Source organism: Sceloporus occidentalis, unplaced genomic scaffold, assembly GCF_023333645.1.
Source record: "Sceloporus occidentalis isolate IW3139 unplaced genomic scaffold, rSceOcc1.0.p SCAF_93, whole genome shotgun sequence".
Taxonomy (NCBI): domain Eukaryota; kingdom Metazoa; phylum Chordata; class Lepidosauria; order Squamata; family Phrynosomatidae; genus Sceloporus; species Sceloporus occidentalis.
The window spans coordinates 3,565,356-3,584,797 of record NW_028317073.1 but is presented as its reverse complement, the minus strand read 5'-3'; the positions used below and the strand labels follow the sequence as shown (position 1 = coordinate 3,584,797).

The 19,442-nt window shown below is 36.9% G+C and overlaps 1 protein-coding gene across 1 annotated transcript in view; it reads right to left on the bottom strand.

The window, feature by feature from the left end:
- The window catches only part of LOC149284445 (cytosolic phospholipase A2), a 52,478-nt gene that overhangs the window by 10,915 nt on the left and 22,121 nt on the right, over positions 1–19,442 (bottom strand). Inside the window, exons 10-14 of the mRNA XM_089496725.1 lie at positions 15,443–15,580; positions 14,952–15,041; positions 9,337–9,408; positions 8,220–8,453; positions 4,957–5,141 (exon numbers count right to left, since the gene is read on the bottom strand). Of these exons, the coding sequence (XP_089352851.1) occupies positions 4,957–5,141; positions 8,220–8,453; positions 9,337–9,408; positions 14,952–15,041; positions 15,443–15,580 (719 nt within the window). The remainder of the gene's footprint in view (positions 1–4,956; positions 5,142–8,219; positions 8,454–9,336; positions 9,409–14,951; positions 15,042–15,442; positions 15,581–19,442) is intronic.

The window sequence follows — 19,442 nt, the reverse complement described above, 5'->3', positions numbered from 1 at the left end:
CCACATAGAACCTGGCCAGCACCCAGATAACACACATAAGATTTTCCATCTTTTTCCCATATACACCCTGCCTGTGCCCCAAGGCTCAAACATCCTGCCATCTTTGCCCTTCCACAATTATACATCTATGATACACACAAACACATTAACTCATGCTCTCCCTCATTCAGACAATTCATCCATTTTAAGAAACTACACCCTTGGAGCTTAACGATGGAATATGTCACTTTGGCTTGAAAATGTGTTTTTTCTAACCATAACAACATGTTCATTTGTGTCTTGCGCACTCCAGGTTTGTACTAGAAACACATGCAGCCCCACATTTGATGCGCCAAGGGATGTCGTTTTTGCAAATGTGTACTTTTTGCGCCATAATTTAACTTCCTACGTGAGCAGTAATGCCATGTCAAGGCTTAAACCCTAATTACTGATCATTCACACGCCTTTCATATCTCCATTCACTCACAGAAGCACACGCCATTCTTTCCATACATTTACTCACAGTAACACACTCCATTCTTTCCCCTTACAATCCCAAAGAAATGATGGTAAAGGGAGAAAAAAAAAATCACTTTTACAGCAAAAATAAGTTTTGCCGTAAAAATGCAAGGCGCTCCAGGGATGATATGGTTACTCACGTACCGCACAGGCTAAATGGCTGATTTTAATAATATTTGCAGTTCATCAGGATTTCAAAAATTGCCTCCCTCTACCGTTGGCTAAATTTAACCCCATGATCAAAGGGATCATAGGATTAAAAATTAGTATCGGCCATTTTTAAAAAGGGAATGTGACTTTTTATAGCTATATGATCGCTGTGGTAACATTGGCTACCACAGTGATCATTTAGCTAGAATACTTAAACTTTTTTTTTTTTTTTAAGTTAAACTACATTATGTTTAAATAATTTATTTTGGGGGTCTCTAGGCATTTTTGATCTTTTTTTATCTGCCTTAAGAGACCCCCAAATCATTTTTTTTAAATTTTTTTTTTAACTTAATATTTTTTATTCTTTTTTTACAATCTATATACCGTTGGAAAGGTGAGGCGATTACCTTTCCAATGGTATATGTTGGGGGTATGTAACTGCTTAGATGCCTGAGATACAGGCATCTAAGCAGCATGCCCCCATACCTCTTTAACTGACAATTGTCAGTTGTTAATAAAGTTGCGCGGTGACGTCATCGCGTAATTGCGCGAGACGTCACCGGGCAGATCGGGTGGCCCCAGTGATGCGCTTCAGTGTGAGGGGCAGATCGCCGGGGTAGGTGGACCTCCATCAAGGTAAGATAGTGCTAGTGACGGCATGGTGCCGTTGTTAGCACCTGACTGGGACTACTAGCGACGGCACCATGCCGTCGTTAGCAGTCAAGGACTGTCCTGGGTGGTTTCAAATTCGGCGGGGGGGGGGCAACAGAGGGGGCAAGGAATAACGTAGGGGGGGCAATTGCCCCCCCCTTGCCCCCCTGTAGCGACGCCACTGGTTGAGAAGAGGAAAAGGTGTAGGGACACTGGGGGAGGGAGGAAGGCAGAAGGCTATGGAAACAAAGGGAAATGGACATTGAAAAAGGAGGTGGCACAGTGCTATGGACATGGAGGTCAGAATGAAAGTAAGGTGGTATAGACACTGAGGTGGGTAGATAGATGGACACTGAAGGGATGAGGGGGTAGAGGGGTACGCACAGTGGGGGATAGGGTGGCTAAGGGACACTGGGGGGAATAGAAAAATGGGACTGGGAAAGAGAAGTGGTCTCAGAGAACATGGGGAGTAGTTGTGATGGGTAGAGGTCCAGGCATATATAGTACATTAGTAATAGGCCCTAAAATTCCTGATGACAGCATTTATGTTAACACAGAATTATAGTGGTCATTGTCAACTTTATTTCTTTTGTTCCTTTTTGATTTATGGCACCAAGGCCACAACATTTAACAATCAAAAACAAAGTACAATTCTTTAAAACCTCTAATTAATTGCCGTGGAAAGGGCAAATTGTTTTACAGAACACCATATAGAAATTGACAACAATCATATGTAAGGGTTGCTATGCCAGTTCTGCTAATTACACATTTCTTGTAAAGTTCAGATGAGTTTCTGTAAAACTACTACCGGTACGGGTACCTATTTTTGTATTGAGTTATTTTCTCAGTTCAGCCTATCAATACACTGGATCTTATCCTTTGATAACAAGTAAACTAAGCAGAAAAGCAAGATTACTGTCAGATAAGTTTCATATGTAAAGCTTTCAAAATCTGTCTTTATTGGTTATTTGATTAGTTGTAAAGCACATTCTTCAGAACTCTGTGGTGAGCACAGAAATCATACGTGTAATTTGCCACATAAAACAAAAATTATGTTTCAGGTTTTATATGACTGGAGTCAGAATGAAGGGAGGTGTGAGGCCAGCAAAAGGGAGGACAGAAATGAAAGAATATTAAAGAACAGGACAAACAGAACAGCGATGTGCTTGGACTGCTTGTTCTTGATTCCCTGCTTTTCATGTGATTTAAGCGACTTATTTCATCACTTGTCCGGTCTTGTTTTGGTACCACTATGCCTGTCTCCAGAGACTCTACTAATGTCAGTAGCTCTGTTGCCTCTTCTCGGGAACCTCTTAAATCTCACTTTATGGAGTTAGAGCTTTTTCTTAGCCACCTTTGATCATGCTAGTCATACATCAAGAGCCAATATCAGGCTGTTTATTTTCGGGTACTCCTGCTCCCAAAAGGAAGTGTTAATCGTTCCGATTCAAAGTGTATAAGTTCTGTTATTTAATTTTCTCTAAGGGTAGCATCTCCAAACTCCCACCCACCATGTTTTGGGGCCTTGTTTGGGGCGTCAACTTCCTTGTTAAGCAAAGTGTCAAGATAAGGCCATTTTTTTTATATGAAAACATAGCCTCCATGTAAATAGGTTATTTCTGTGTTAAATATTTATGTTAATTAATGTCAGTATATAACGCATGATCAGAGAGTAAACAGATTCTAAAAATATTATTGTTGTCTATATAGTGTTCTCACACATAATCTCTCTTACTCTCTTGGGCAACCTCACGCCTTTTTAATCCCCACCAGTCACTGTGAAAAGACGTAAGCATGTTAAACAGGGGGAGAAAAGAATTGTGTTCTTTGTGTTTGTACAGTGTTTCTTTTATGTGCGTAGGAGTGTGGTGATGGCGTGTATAAACATTTATAAGTGTGAAGAAAACCAAAGTGTATGTAACTATGTATATAACACATAATAAATATAACACTCATACAACCTGATTCCTATACACTTATCTAACTGAAGTTCAACCAGGTTTTTGCATTCTGGATATATATGTTATTCAAATTAATTATAACTGAAAATCCTGCTAAAGCAATAAATATTCATTACATACACTCACCATACCTATGAACTATATATATATGTAGGAGTGATCAAAGTGCTTGTGGGGGCTCTTTTTTGCTGTTGCTGGTCTGCCTCCAGGCAGCAGCAGAGCCCCGTACAAAACGGGTATTAACCCCTAAAAATGCGGCATTGAAGGGGTTAACGCTGCACTGACGCTCTCATGGAGCGATCAGGCAGCAGGGGAATGTTGTGTGTGGGAACCCAATCAACAAACAACCCCCTTCCCTAAAGCTGCCTGTGGCAGCTGAAAACACGATTGCCAGTTTGCCGGCGATTGCGCTTTGAGCCGAAAAAGTTGCTCCGTGGAAGTGATTGAAGGCTCAGGGGCAGGCTCGGGGTGGCTGTGCTGGTCTGACACCTGGGCAGACAGCAGAAGCAGCGCCCCCGCGATCACCACGATTGTGGCCACATGGGGGCATTTTTTGGGGATGACGTACCTGGTACGTCTCGGTCTGCAGCTACCATGTAACCATGGCGTACCAGGTACGTCCCGGTCTCGAAGGGGTTAAAGGAAATTTAGATATTTATTCCAGTGGCTTGTTGTATATAAAACTGAAAATGATTACAGCTGTAGGAAAGCAAAATTCCTTCCACAGTCAAAGTCTCCCCATCTTATGCAGACGTCTGTGAAAATAATATCCGATAAAGCTAACATCCACACCCTGAATGACAATCAAAGGCAATCTCATTTATCATCAAGAAAACCTTATAACATTATGTCCTCTATATCCTAGAAGCTTTTCATTCAGTGAAGTAGAACTGTCACCATCATGTCTTTTAGAACTGGCTAAAATAATAACTGATAATTGTATCATATAGTGATGTCTGGTAGCAGAAGTAGCATAGGGATTCATTCCCTGTCCTGGTGTTATCTCCTTTACTCCTTGCATCGTCCTAATAAAAGCAGCCAGAACAAATCAGCTGCAATAAGAGGTACAGTAACTTAACAAAAAGATAAAGAAAACTTAGTGGGTTGGAATGTAAATCCTGATAAAAGTTAGGATGGAAGCTCCCATGATATACACAAAAAGTGGCTGCCTAAATCTATAATCTAACATATCTATATTTATATCACTACCTTAATATGCATTACCTTGTGAATTTAATGTTCTGGACTATGAAGTGTAATGTCTGGAAAACTGGCATATCTTCTTCAGGGCCAGACTTGCCATTGGGAATACTGGGTAAATGCACAGTAGGTTGGTGCCCTTCAGCGCTGCTGATCAAACACTTTATTGAACGCCCCCCCGGTGGATAAATCTGGCCATATTCTGCAGTGGTCTAGCCAGGCGATGTAACACTGTAACATGCAACCGTGTCTATCCAGAGTGTGGCTGTGCCCACATGATTAAATAGCTACTTGCCTTAAAGTGCAAGGGCTGAATTGTACCACCATTCAATTCATAGTCTACTTAACAGCCTCCTATTTCAGTGGTACTCACAGTTTCTCACTTGAACCCCAATACCCAGAGTATTAATGCGGTCCACGAAAGAATGTCTTTAAGTTGAATGATTTATTGATAGTTTTAGTCAAAAGGACGCAGAAGCAAACTAAATAAAATTACCTTAAAAGGAGGACTAGAATCACATGGTCTTGCAGAGAAATCAAAGGAAATGATCAGATCAACACCTCTTTGTGGTCTTAATATAAGAGGATATGGTAGATTGAATGTCAATCCACTGTCCACTATGTGTATTTTCTTGCTCTTCACATCCAAGGGTTCATAAATTTGCTCAAATTCATCAGGGTCTGAAAGAATATTAAAATCAGTACAGGTTAATACATGCAACCAGTGTCTAAGCATCTGCGAAGTTCAATAAACTAACCTGTTTTAAAATAATACGTAAAAGGAAAAAAAATTGTTCTGTGACAATGTATTACAGCAGTCTATTCACTTTTATTCATATGGAACAAAAAGTTCTTGGTGGAAACATTTTAAAAAAAACAACTGAATACACGATTGCAAAATCCAATATCCTCAGTTAAGGTACGTGGAGGAAACGCAGTTGAACATTTTCTCTAAATTGTAAAAGTTAATTAAGATTATAAATCATTGTAATTGAAGCAGGAAAGGTATACACAAAGTGTTCATCATTAAAATGTTCATAGTAAATTTAGAAAACAAATTTGGGCAACCTAGATAAGACAATGCAAAAATACCGTATTTGCTCGATTAAAAGACAAGGTTTTTTTCGGTGCAAATGCTCTAAAAAATAACCATCGTCTTATATTCGAGGTTGTCTTCTAATCAGACTTCAAATAGGGGGCTGACTACAATACTAAGATACAGATCCCCCGCAGCGCAGAGAGGCAGAGTGGCATATAGGGGGTTAAAATGAATAAAAAATTAATTATAGTATAGTCTTGTATTGAGGCTTTTTTTCCTAAATTAATATTCAAATTTTGGGGGGCTGTCTTATAATCGAGCAAATACAGTACATAATATTATTAATATGTAAGATGCATGTATGCATTATCTTGTATCTTTCCAGCAAAGATGCCTATAAGTAAATAAACAAAGGTTAACATGTTAATGTGCAGCACAAAATATTACAAGCATGCAAGCAGGTATATATGCTTTTTTATAATAACAGTACCCCTGCATCTCATTTAGAATATGCATTGTTTTACCCATTAACGTCCATTGAGGGGTCAGGCACATCACTTAACGACCAAATGACGTCATTTCATTAAACAAGCGTAGAAAGTTAAACAGTGTTACTGCATTGCCTCAATGTCCCCATGAACGCCCATTTTTAACGTTTAGGAAGGGATCAACGATCACCTCCTAAACTTCAATGGTGTTGCTGAAATGCCTCGATGACGAGGCACTCAGCGACACCGAACAAGCACCCCAGGACGCGCTGTGACCTCTCCGGGTGGAAGTAGAATTAGTTCATGGAAAGGGTTGAAATACCAGCATACCTTGAGGTGTCTAGTTCTCAAAAATATATGGTGTGATGGGGTAAATTGCATTGGGTAGCTTCAAAGATACCCAAAATAACACATGGGGCAGAATGACCAGCTTTGGAAAAAAATGGTTTTAAAATTAGCAAAACGCTTCTTGTACTTATAGCCCAATAACTTTGGTATTTCTAAACTCGGGACAAATAGTAGAATCTATTTAGCAGGTTTTTTCATTAGCTTTTTTGGATGAGTAAAAGATTTTTGGGGTATTTTTTTTTAAATTTTTCATCATATTTTATTATTTGATCAAAAAATGGTATCTGAAGAAGCCCTTCTTGTCCTGAAAAAAACAACATATAACTTGTGTGGGTACACATAAGTTTAAACAGCCTCGGTCCCAAAGGGTACAAAAGGTAAAAAAACAGCCTGGTCCTTAAGGGGTTAAAAAAATCCAGTATTCCAATCTATTTGTGTGAACTTTGCTTAGAGAAAGATTTAATGACCTCCGCTTCCACAAAATATTTAATCTTAAGATTTGAAAGCCATGGCACAGAATACCAAAAAGAAAAGTTTTACTTAAATTCCTTGTACCACTGCAATAGCATTGTATAACAATGAGAAACGAGAAAAAGAGAAATATGTTAACTGCTCCAGTCCCAAAGTCCCTGTTGGTGTAATGGTCAAGTATTCCAACACTTTTGTCCATATAGTCGTTTAAAAAAGAAAGTACACCCTCTTTGAATTATTTAGTTTTATATATAATACACTTATTTTACACATAATAACAATCATCTGTTCCTTAACAGGTCTAAACATGAGGTAAATATAACCTTAGATGAACAGCAACACATGGCATGTTACACTGTCATGATTTATTCAACAAAATAGAGAGAGGAGAGGCCATGTGTGAAAACTAAGTACACCCTTACTGCTTCCATATAAGTTAAGATGCTAAGGTGCTGCTAATTAAATAACTTTGAAAACATTCAATGTGCAATGCTAAGAGAATTTGCAAAAAACTCAAGAGTTAGATCTCAGACTCTACATGCTTCAGTTAATATGCTAAATGTTAAAGTTAATGACAGTAAAATTAGAAAAAGACTGAACAAGTACGGTTTGTTTGGAAGGGCTGCCAGGAGAAAGCCTCTTCTTTCTAAAAAAGAACATAGCAGTACGGCTTAGGTTTTCATACTGTTGAAATACTGTGACAGGACCTTAAGAGAACTGTGCATAAACAAATGCCTGAAAACATCAATGAACTGAAGCAATGTTGTAAAGACTAGGCCAGAATTCCTCCACAGTGATGCGAGAGACTGATAAAGTCATACAGAAAACAATTGCTTAGTTATTGCTGCTAAAGGTGATTCTACAACCTATTCATTCATAACGTGTACTTAGTTATTGACACATGGCTTCTCCTTTTTGGCTTTATTTTTGTTGAATAAATCATGACACGGTGTAATATGTCATGTGCTGTTGTTCATCTAAAGTTGTATTTACCTAGTTTTCAGACCTGCTAAGGAACAGATGATTGTTATTTCATGATATGTAAAACCATAGAATTCAAAGAGGGCGTACTTTCTTTTAAACATGACTGTAGTGTACATGCCTTTTGTATGAAACATATTGTTTCTAGAACAGCAGAATGTATTTATTTTCAAAGAAAGTTTTTTTTTTCATTATAAATTAAGGATAATGGTGAACTCAGAAAAATAATAGTTCTAATTATGTGTCTCCATAAGGGCTATGCTTGTGTTATAGTTATAGTTAACTATAGGCAGGACTACTTCTAATCTTTCTGTATTTGCATTAGGCTTACTCTCTTCTTTTGAATTAATCAGAACTACAAGTTATTATTTATCATCAAGGAAATACTGTTTTTGTTAGATTGTGGTAGAAATAATGTGTTTACAACGTTACCAGCAACAGCAGCATCCATCTCATCATCGTCAGCACATCTCTCCATCCCATGACCTACGAAGGGCGAAATGGGATAAGACGTGTTCAGATTTAAACCCAACATAAAGTTGTGGACTTTTCCAGCTCTTCCTTCACGAGTGTTAAAAAGGGCACTGTCACCCACTAGAGCCATGACCATACGCTGAACCCAACTAGCTTCATTGTTTCTTTGATATTCTTCTTCAGCTTCACTACCTATATCAAAAACAGAGATGGAAAAAAAACGAGAAACATAAAATCACTGGGATACATTTTACAAATTAAGAAGAAAGGTGTAAACATAAAAGGACAAGAAAGAAACAGAATGCTTTAGGGTAATGGAAAGCAAAAAAACCCCAAAAAACTAACTAAAACCCCCCCAGACAAATATACAACTAAAAAGTGGGGAAGGCAAACTCTAATTTTCATAATTTCCAGAAATAAAAATACTTATTCCTACTTCAGGATTTTTCACATTTGTTAATGCTTTACAGGGCATGAGAAAGAAGAGTAAAATGCATGGGCAAGAACTGGACAGCTTATGTCAAAACAGATCAAGCCTGTCAAAAATTGTACTGTGGGATGCAAGGATTAGTGGGGTTTATGATACTGCATTTCACCTTTAGTCCCACTTCAAAAAAGCCTAGATTGATATACTGAAAATTCAGCCTTGAAGAAAATATGAAAAAAACAAAGCAAAGACTGCAGATTTATTTATTCAGTAAGAATACAGCCCTTTCACCCATATGATGTAATGTTAACTTTGAATATAGGTAATTAAAACTGGCCCAAACACATGAATGCCAGCAAATAAAATGCATTCTGGATACAATAAAGGGGGTTACATTTCTGCTGTTCTAAACAAACAGATAATTACCATCCAAAACTAAATTGAATGTAATGATAAAATAAGTATAATCTCTAAAAACACAAAAATTGTGGACCCCCCCGCAATCTGTCTCTGAATATTACGCATTCCAAAACTGCAATCAACTCATTGAAACATTCTTATTATGTCATAAAGTTGTTGCCACCTTATACAACACACATACACTTTAAGACTACATCAGGCACATTACTAGAAGAGATGTTGCTTTACCTTTTGGTTCTTGTAGTTCATCATCGCTGTCAGAGTTGTCACTGGTCACTATATGTTTTGGTTTAAGGTTTTCTAATTAAAAGAAAATGTAATATTACTAATTATTAAGCTTCTTCAAATCTTTACAACAATAAACAAAATGCAAGGGATGTTACAGCACACAATGTCAGACTGCCGGACGACCCTGATTATAAGACGACCCTCCAAATCTGAATATTAATTTAGGAAAAAAAGAAAAAGCCTGAATATAAGACAACTCTATAGGAAAAAAGTTTTACCAGTAAATGTTAATTCATGCAAACTATTTTTTTAATAAAAGCTATGATTGAGAAAAATATTTTGGTTTTATTTTGTTCTATTTTCCAACCTGCCCCCCTAGTTATGCACATCTGCCCCAGAAATGCCTTATACCCACTATATGCCACTGTGCCCCATGATATGCCTTTTTTAACCCTATATGCCACTGTGCCCCATGATATGCCTTTTGACCCCCTATGTGCCACTCTGCCTCCAGAAATGCCTTATACCCCTATATTTCACTCTGGCATAAATGGGGTTAAAAGGCATATAGGGAGGTTTAAGGCATTTCAGGAGGCAGAGTGGCATTAAGGGGGTTAAAAGGCATTTCATAGAACACTCTGCCTCCAGAAATGCCTTATGCCCCCCCCAAACTTACCGGTGCTTCTAAGTCCCCGGTGTGTAGCCGGGGAAGTGTGTAGATGTGTACGCGATTCGCGTAGACAACTTACGCTGCAGCCGGAAGGAGGTGTGGCTAGCAGCGGGGGTTGTCTGCGTCTATCGCGCAGACCTTCCCCGGCTGTCAGAGATCACAGTTCCCCGCACCGGAAGAGCTCTACATGCTGCCCCGGCTACATGACAGGGGAGTCAGAAGCACTGGTTAGTGGGGCGGGGGGGACAGACAGGAGGATCCAGGTCCCCTGCATCTGCGGGGGATCTGGATCTCAGTAGTCTCATAGTCAGACCTATTTGAGGTCTGATTATAAGACGACCCCGATTATTCGACGAGGCTTATTTTTCAGAGCATTCTGAAAAAAAACTCATCTTATAATCGAGCAAATACGGTAATCTCTGTGATTGTATCAGGTTGGAGGCCACTACCAGTAAAAGTTCTACAATACTGTTCCACTGGCCACTACATAAAATTCTTTTTTTTGTTCTTGGAGATTTGTACTTTTCATGTCGGGGTACATATGGAGGTTCTAGGATTTTCTACATCTTTGTCAATTGAGAGAAGAGATGAAGTTATTTCTGCACAACACAGTTAAACAAATGAAGTTATAGTATCAACCTAACTAAGCATTATGAAGTTTTGGTTACTCCTATTGACTTTTTTTTAGTCATAAAATTAAATGTTTCCATGAATTATGTGAAATGTTGATGTGTACAGACAAGTGCTCCCAGTTGTGTCAAAACTTGCAACAAAGCCTAAATAGCACTGATCTGGAGAATCATTTTGTACGAGATCAACAACTACAAAACTGCACACTACCAATGTCTACTCTTTTAGCCACTTTTTGTGTTTAGACGTAATGATTTAAAAAATTATTTGATAAATATTGCATTTAAAACATAGTGTTTTGAAAGCCAGACTTTAGGTTACGCTGATGTACAAGGTATGTTTTAAGATATAATACAATGCAGTAATGCAATCAATTAGATCCAAAAAAACTTAGAATAATATTTTTGTTGGCCCCATTATATATATTTTCCAGGAACATATTGAAAACAACGTAGGAAATACAACATTTATAAAATGTTATGCCAGGAAACTGTAGTGCAATGATAAAATCTTTACTACCATGTGAAACAGTCTAAAAAAACAGTAACAACACAAATAACTTCAAAACTTCCAGTATTTTGTGCTAAATTAGTAGGTGAGCAATATGAGGAAATGATGAATAAAAAATAATCAAAGATAAAGTAAATTAAAGAGAAAAAAAAACCCAATAGAAATCAAAACACTCACCATGGGTTCAAAAGAAGGGCAACACTAACAACTGAAATTAACAACCTTACAAAGTAGATTTAGATAGAAGCCATGTACTTTACAGAAGTCAAAATGGAATTTTCCCCTATTAAAAGGAACATTGAAATGTGTGTATGCTTTTTTTCACAGGCAAACAGTTCTAGTTAGGGAGTAGTGCCATCATTACTGACTTTTGTCTTGAAAGATTTCTAAAATTAGTTATCTGTTCATTCCTACATAACAAATGGATTACTGATATCCAGTGAAAATAATATCAATATATGTGTAAAAATGCATACATGATAACGAATTGGCCTTGTTTATAGTTATACTAACATAGATCATACGTAGTAATATGTACAGTACATGTAAGATATTTCTTCTTAGTGACTGGGAGGTACTATGTACCGTATTTCCCCATGTACAAGACGCACCTTTTTAAAAAAAAATTTGGGGTCTAAAAACTGGGTGCGTCGTATACAGTGGTTGTAGATTGCAGTTACTACTTCCCAGTACCTCCCTGCAGTCACACTGATGATTGACCCCGCCCCTTTCTGCATCCCAGTCCCTCCCTGCAGTCACTCTGATTGGCCCCGCCTCTTTCCTTATAGCATCCACACTGCTCAGCAAGTCATCTAACAGTAAGTATAAAATGTATATTTGGGCTGCTGAAAGTTTGGGGAGGTGGGGGTTAATTTAGGGGGTTAATTATGGTTAATGGGGTCTTAGGGGCAGTTAATGGATGGGAGTGATGAGGATGATGAGTATGAATTTTATGATGAATAATAAATATTAACTTTATGTAATACATTTTTTTCAAATTCTGGGCCCCAAAATTAAGGTGCGTCTCATACATGGGGAAATACGGTATTATTCTACACAACTTCTTGTGTGAGTATTAAAAATAAAACAAAGAAAATACAGCTGACATTGAATCAAATTGCAAAGGTCTAAGGAACAATTTCAGACACCATCCAAAAAATATTTTCATCCATTGATCTGTTATTGTGAAATAAATAAATTTTTAATCATGTGCACCATAAATGTCTTAGTTTGTAAATACCATAATCCATCAATGAAGTTTAAGAAGGAAAGTAAAGCCCTCAATACAAACAAAATATTATTTGCGATTGTTTTCTTTTCTACAATAAAAAAGCAACAGCAATCTCCATAAATAAATGAATAGTTTAAAATAAACCGTGACACATACTTCTACAACAAAGAAGAAATTAAGTCTTCGGGGATGGAGGAAGCCAGGATAAAGCTTTAGTAAAGAAGCTGGTATTAGCAGTTATCATGAATCATTCAACAAATAAGAAAGTGTATTACATGGTATTTTGAGAATTAGATACAATGGATATAGTACTCCATGTATATATATATATATATATATATATATATATACACATACATATACATATATATATACATATACACACACACATACATGGAGCTAGTCTGACTCAGAGGTCTACCTCTTTTCTGTCAACAAAGCCAGCATTACTTAGGCTGAAGCTTGACTGAAGCTAATTGCACTGAACTAGGTGCACATGAAGAAAGGGTGGAAAGTAAGTGATCCAAAAATTGGTGAAAGCTCCTATCATCACACTGCAACAAAAAGGCTTGTCCTGAGGTAGTCCTAGTAGTCAACTGTCATACCTGTATTTCAGGATGAGGATGGACGCGTCTTATCTAAAACTACAGTACTTATAAAAGTACAGGAAGAATGAATACTTTTGACACACTGTTCTAGCCTTAGAGATGAGAGAAAAGTGATACCTTGACCTTCTAGGGAGTAAATTTAATCCATACATATTTAGAAATTTTGAGTGCAATTTTATATGGGCAGTGCTTCTAGCCGACAAAACAAGACTAAATAGCTGCTGGGCATTTCCACCTAGATTAAATTACTTAAACCATCGTAAGCGCATATTTTCTCAAATTCTCTAAATTTTACATTAATCATACAAAAAAAACTATAACATGTGAAAATGTCAAAAAAGGTAACAAACCCAATTAGCCTCCTGGAAGGACTAGGCCTGTTTATTTGTGCACTTTTATTTGATGTCAAAAACCTGTTTAAAGGGGAAGCATACCGTAAAAAGTGGAGAGACTTTTTTTGGTCTTGCTATTTTACAATAAACTGCATTTAAGTTACAGCCTCCTGGCTGTCTTGAGCGTATTTGAAGCAACCCTACCACAAATCATAAAAAATACAACATAGCTGCTTTGAATTAATCCCAAAAATGACAAAAAATTAAAAAGGATAACATTAAAGAAAATGGGCTAAATGAAAGCTATGTCTTTTGTGAATAAAGCAACACAGTAAACTTTTTTTTTAATTCTTCAAACCTTTTTTTCAGGGGGCCAATAGAAGAAGCTAGTGTCACCAGACTATGTTTATCAGAAATATTGTCAAATTGTGCAATATAAACAGTGCTGAGGGCATAAGCAGGGCAAACACCCAAGCGCCTATAAGTCCTCCAGGCTTCAGAGGAGCGCTAGAGACATAGGAGTTAGAAACACATGGGGAGAAGGTCATGTATATGATGCACTCACAGGGGTGGCCAAATTTCCTCAGGTAGGAAAATCCTCGCACCAATCCTGTGAAACACATATCAGAGATTGTATGCTTTTTTATTTCACAATGATAATGTTAGCCTATTTACCAAGCTAGTGTACCACACATTTGCACTTGTTATGGCTGGAGCCTAAAAACTTACACCGCAATGTGCACACATGAACAGTTCTCCTGATATTGCCCCCTGTCAGGATGCCAGAAAATTGAAAAAGTGTTTTAAGTCAAACACTGCTCTCTTAGCTGAAAAATAGGGTAGGCAGGCATTCTATTAGAGAGTGTTGTGCATGTTTTTGAAAAATAAAAAAAGTTACATTCATTATGGAACACACAATAGGCTAAACTGGCTTATGCTTCATTTTAGGGTTAACATTTTAACATTTAAGCATAATATCAAAATAGTTAAAAAGGAAGAAAAAAAAAACAATTTTGAAAAAAAGAATAAAATAGCTAAAAGTCATTAAAAATTACAAGGGAACATTCTACTCTGTTCACATTTGAAATGTATTAAAATTCAATAAATAGTATCCTTGCCTTTATTACACTACATTCTTGTGGTCAAAACAAAATTCAAACAGTTGTCCTAGGGGTAATATCAACCTTTAAAATATTAGATCATACGGTTTAGAAATATTTGTTTGTGAAGGTTAGGTATGCTCCTGTATTGTAAACGTATTCTAGCAGAGCCAAACACGCTCCCACCAATAGTGAACAAAACATTAACAGCATACTTTCAAGTCTAAAAATAAAGTTTAAAAAACACAATTGCAGTTTAGCAAGTCATCCTTCCCCAAACCCTATGTCTTTCTGTAGCAATGTCTTAACATGTGTTAATGTTTTCAACTCTTAGTTGCCTTTGTTAAATATTTCAATGTTCAGTAATTAAATGCAATGGAATTTGCTAGCCTAAGACAAATGTAATTTAATGTTATGATACATAATTCTGCTACTGAAATCGATTAAAGTGTCAATTGTTATATTTTCTATAGGATGGATGCATGAGAGGATATATCATGTATTAGGCACATTATTGTGGTTCTTTTATATTACCTAGTTCTTCCTCCATCGTGACACCTTTGATGTGATTGGAAACACCAAGGACCCTATTGAACAATATGGAAAAAGCACTGCCCCAAACACCTTGAAAAACAAAGGAAAAGGAAAAAGTAAGGTATCCAATAGAATTAATTATAAATTTGTAATAAATGGAGCTGAAAATAAGAAAATGAAGGAAATAACTTTACTCGAATCACTGGAATATAAACAATGGTTCTTTTTTAAATGTTTATTATTTTTTTTGTACTTAATGATGGATTATATAGAGGATTATCTTTTAAAAGGAAAGCCATATTTCTCCCCCCAAAAAACAATATATAATTTGTGTAAAATTTCCCTTCTCCTCATTAAATGAAGAAGAGGGAAATTAAAGTAAGACAAGTGCATAAGAGAAATGTAGAAAATGTCATCAAGAAGCTTGAAATACCTTAGTCCGGAAGGGGTTAAAGACGTGATATATTTTCTCGACACATTCTCTTACTCACCCATTAAGAAGTGCAGAGGGTTTTCCTCATACTTTTTTATTACAGTTCCCATAAAAAACTTGCTTCCAAGAAGGTCAGGAGGCATAAAGGTACCGTATTTGGCCATTCCTATTTCAAAAGGAGAAAATTCCACCCAATCTGGAAAGGAAGGCATGAATCATCATGTTAAAATACATTATACCTGTTTAGTTTTATTAGAAGTTTACAACATTAGGATTGAGACAGTACCTCTTCTAAATTTGGAATATTTTGAATATCATTTGCTGACTGCCAAACATGTCTGGTAGACATACTGCTGAAAGTTCGCTATGAATGCTGTTTGGGCAATATCAGTTACAAGTCTCATTTTTTTTTTTTCTTCTGCTGATTCAACAAAAATGAGTACATGCAGTGGTTGAGCTTTTTGGACTTTAAAAGGGGAAGTTCCATGGGGAACAAAAAGTGATAATTAGATACATAACTGCATACAGCACTTGAATTTAGAATAGACAAAAACCATGTTTAATCTCCTTTTGTGACAATAAACTTCCTTAATCTACAAACCTGTTGCCAGTCATGCGATATACTAGGCACATTTCTCAATACACCTGGCCGTGTTTATGGCAATGCTATAAAGCCCATTCCTACCTAGACTTTTATTAATCAGAATGCCTGAAGAGGTGATTAGCAAAGAGCCATTGTACTGGGAGTTTGTCTAGTACAGGGGTGTCCAAGTTTTTTCTGCAGTGGGCCACTTCATCAGAAATGTATGTGTGCATGGGCCGCACTCATTTTTCACTCAGGGAAAATCCGGCCTTTTAGCTTTATAATGCATATTAATACAGGGTTAATTTGGCGATAAAGAAAAAAGTAGTGGAAAATATTTTTTGATGAACTTTTATATGTCATTCTATCAATACTAAATTACTTAAACAGTAAAACAAAGTCAGTCCACAAACCATTTAAAACAAGTTTAGCCAAATAAAACTACACAAGGTGCAGTACACTGTGGGTACAAGCTGGATTTAAGATGGTTGACGCACACAGGAGGAAGGGTCGGATTAAGAGCATCACGGGCCTGGTGCTGAGGATTTTGGTGGCTATTTTATGGAAATAAACAGATAGAATCTTAACTCCTCGGCATCCACGTGTACTGGATAAAGAGGACATCAGTGCTCGGCAGATAATACAAGATAAAATATTACGTGATGGGATTGGGAGTAATCAGTGCACTAAAAAAGTCATCATACACGGGACACTCGAAGCCACAATTTAGTGCCACTAATCCTTTTTAATAAAATATGCAGATTGAAACAGAGTAAATAACACAAAACCTTCCCCTTTCCTCTGTTTTTTTGGGCCAAGAAAGTTTTGTCCTCTTAAGTGACTACAAATTCAGGAGGGCGTTTTATCTCTGGATAAGTAAAAATTAAATAGTTCTCTTTATTCCGGCAGTAAGCAAAGTGCCAGGAAACAGACCACCAAATACACGCACCAGGACAGGCTGTGCCACACCGACCCCCAAACACACACCAGGACAGGCTCTGCCACACCGACACCCAAACATCACGTCTTAAAAGGGGTGTGACGAAGACCTGAGGCACTGCTGCCACTGGGCGGCCCTGTGCGGGCCAAGGTGTTCTTAGAGCTGCACGACGGCTGCTTTGAGTGATGGTCTGCCGGCCCACCCGGAAATCTCCCGGAGGCCAGTCCAGCCCTGCTCATGCGGGCCACACCTCGAAGTCTGGCGGGCCGCATTTGGTGCGCACGTTGGACGTCCCTGGTCTAGTAGATTGGGCTAAGATAACAGAGGCAGCAGAAATACGCATGGCTAATATGTAGCTGTCTGATAACAATATATTGTCCAGGACTATGAAATGTTTTAAAAAAAGAGCAACACTAGATTTTTTATATATTAGTAATAAAAAAAATATTGGGCCCCCATTAAATCTTTTTTCAACCTGTGCAACTATGTACATCCCCTTCCCATGCAGCAACATATTCCCTGTCTAGACTCACAGAATAATTGATAAATCTGATTAAGTCAATCTGCTGTTGAAGTTCAGTATAGCACGACGTTTGCATTTGACTCATTTTGCAGTTATGCCCAGGATTACAAGTATATTGTAAATATTATGTTGAAACTGAAATCTTCTAATGGAAAGGAGTAATTTCCTCCTACTTATGACATCATTATTCTCTTCGTCACAATTCAGTAATAGGTAGAGCTGATGAGTTACATCTACAAAGTTCATACAGTTAGGCATAGTGCTCATAAATTCAATCCAGAGGGGAAAAAATGTTTCACTCTAACCATGATTATAAAATGCAATACCGCGCTTAGAACAGTGCTATAGACATTTCTCAAAGTTGTATTGTTAGAACAAGGTGGTTGTAGAATATGTGTTAATAGAAACACAATCTCATTTTGTGCATTACATAAATAGGATTATTAGATAACACTTGCAACATTATTTTTTAAAATAACGGCACGAGGCTTGGGCATTATACTGGTTATTTACCCGACTCTTTCAGTGCACCGAACACTCAAATTCACATTGATTTAAAAGAATTCTCTGCAATGCGATCGCTGTAATTTGAATTTTGGGAATTCTTTTTAAATCTTTAAGAGCATTGGGATAGATATTTTACTTTTCATTTCCAAAACAGAGTTTCTCTTATAAACCCAAATGTGAAAATTTGCCATACATAGCGGAAGAGGATATGTTTTCTTGGGCCAAAATAGAAACACATTTATAGTTAGATACATTTCTTTGCGTTTGCCCAAGAAAAGTGATCAACCTCCATCTGACATCTTTTTTTTTCTAAGTTGGCTCACAAAAAAGTATATTAGATACTCCCTGCCTGGGCTAATACCGCTATATCCATTTTCCATTTTAAAAATTAATTATACACGGCATGCATTTTAGCTTTACTTCTCACTTTTTGTAAATTAGTCCTATTGACATCAAGGACTAGTTTGTAAACAACTTGGAAATTGGCTGTATGAAAAGGAAACTGGTATTCCAAGAAAGGATACCAGAGGTAAATAGTTTCCCAAAACACATAACCATGGCACATGAGAAATAAGAATGACAAAATTATAGGACTTGTAGTTCCACAGCAACTAAATTGAAAAATGTACAACAAAGAGGTTTGTTCTTCAACAATCCCTCAAAATTTATTTCTAGATGAAGGTAAATGGGCACGACTCAGAAAGCATACCATATCCACGTTTTTATAAAAAAACCTACGAGAACGTCCAACGTCGTATACATCTAACCAGAGAAAAACAATCTACCAATTGTTTATGACTAATTTCATGAGGTTGGTGGTTAGACACTTGCATTTGAAGAGGAAATAATGATCATAAGGTCTGCTCTTAAACCGGATTAAATGCTGGAGATAAATCTCTTCCAAAAAGCAATTCTCAAATAGACTGCAATGGAAAGATTTATATAATCAGATATATACTGGCCCAGATTCAGTTTTTCCATCACAATATTGGCAACATTTTCGATCCATGAAGTTTAACCTTACCCTTTATCTTTAATAATCTTCAGATTGGCTTCCAGGCACTTACACATAAATACTCTGCATCTTGAAGGAAATTTGGCAAGAAGACTTTTTGTTGTAATTTGTTTTTTTTGCGTGGTTAGATTAGTGTTATACATTTCTCCTTCACTTTAACATCATTTTGGATATCAGACGCCAGCATTTAATCAAATGTCTTAATGTTCCTTGGAAATAAATATTACAATATTTTAAATAATAACTATCCTGCAATAGAAAGTGGCCACCATATACATATCAATTTAAGGAACTATGACTAGTAGCATGAGTTAAAATAAGTGAGTGAAATTTTACAAATAGTCTTAAAAGCATCTATTAGATGATCTAAATATTATAATATAAAACAAAGGGAAAAATATAAAACCAAACAGAATTGTTATATTAAAATAAATGGCACATTTATATTGCTACTGGTGAAATGAGAAATCATTGCAATTAGTTCCCTTAT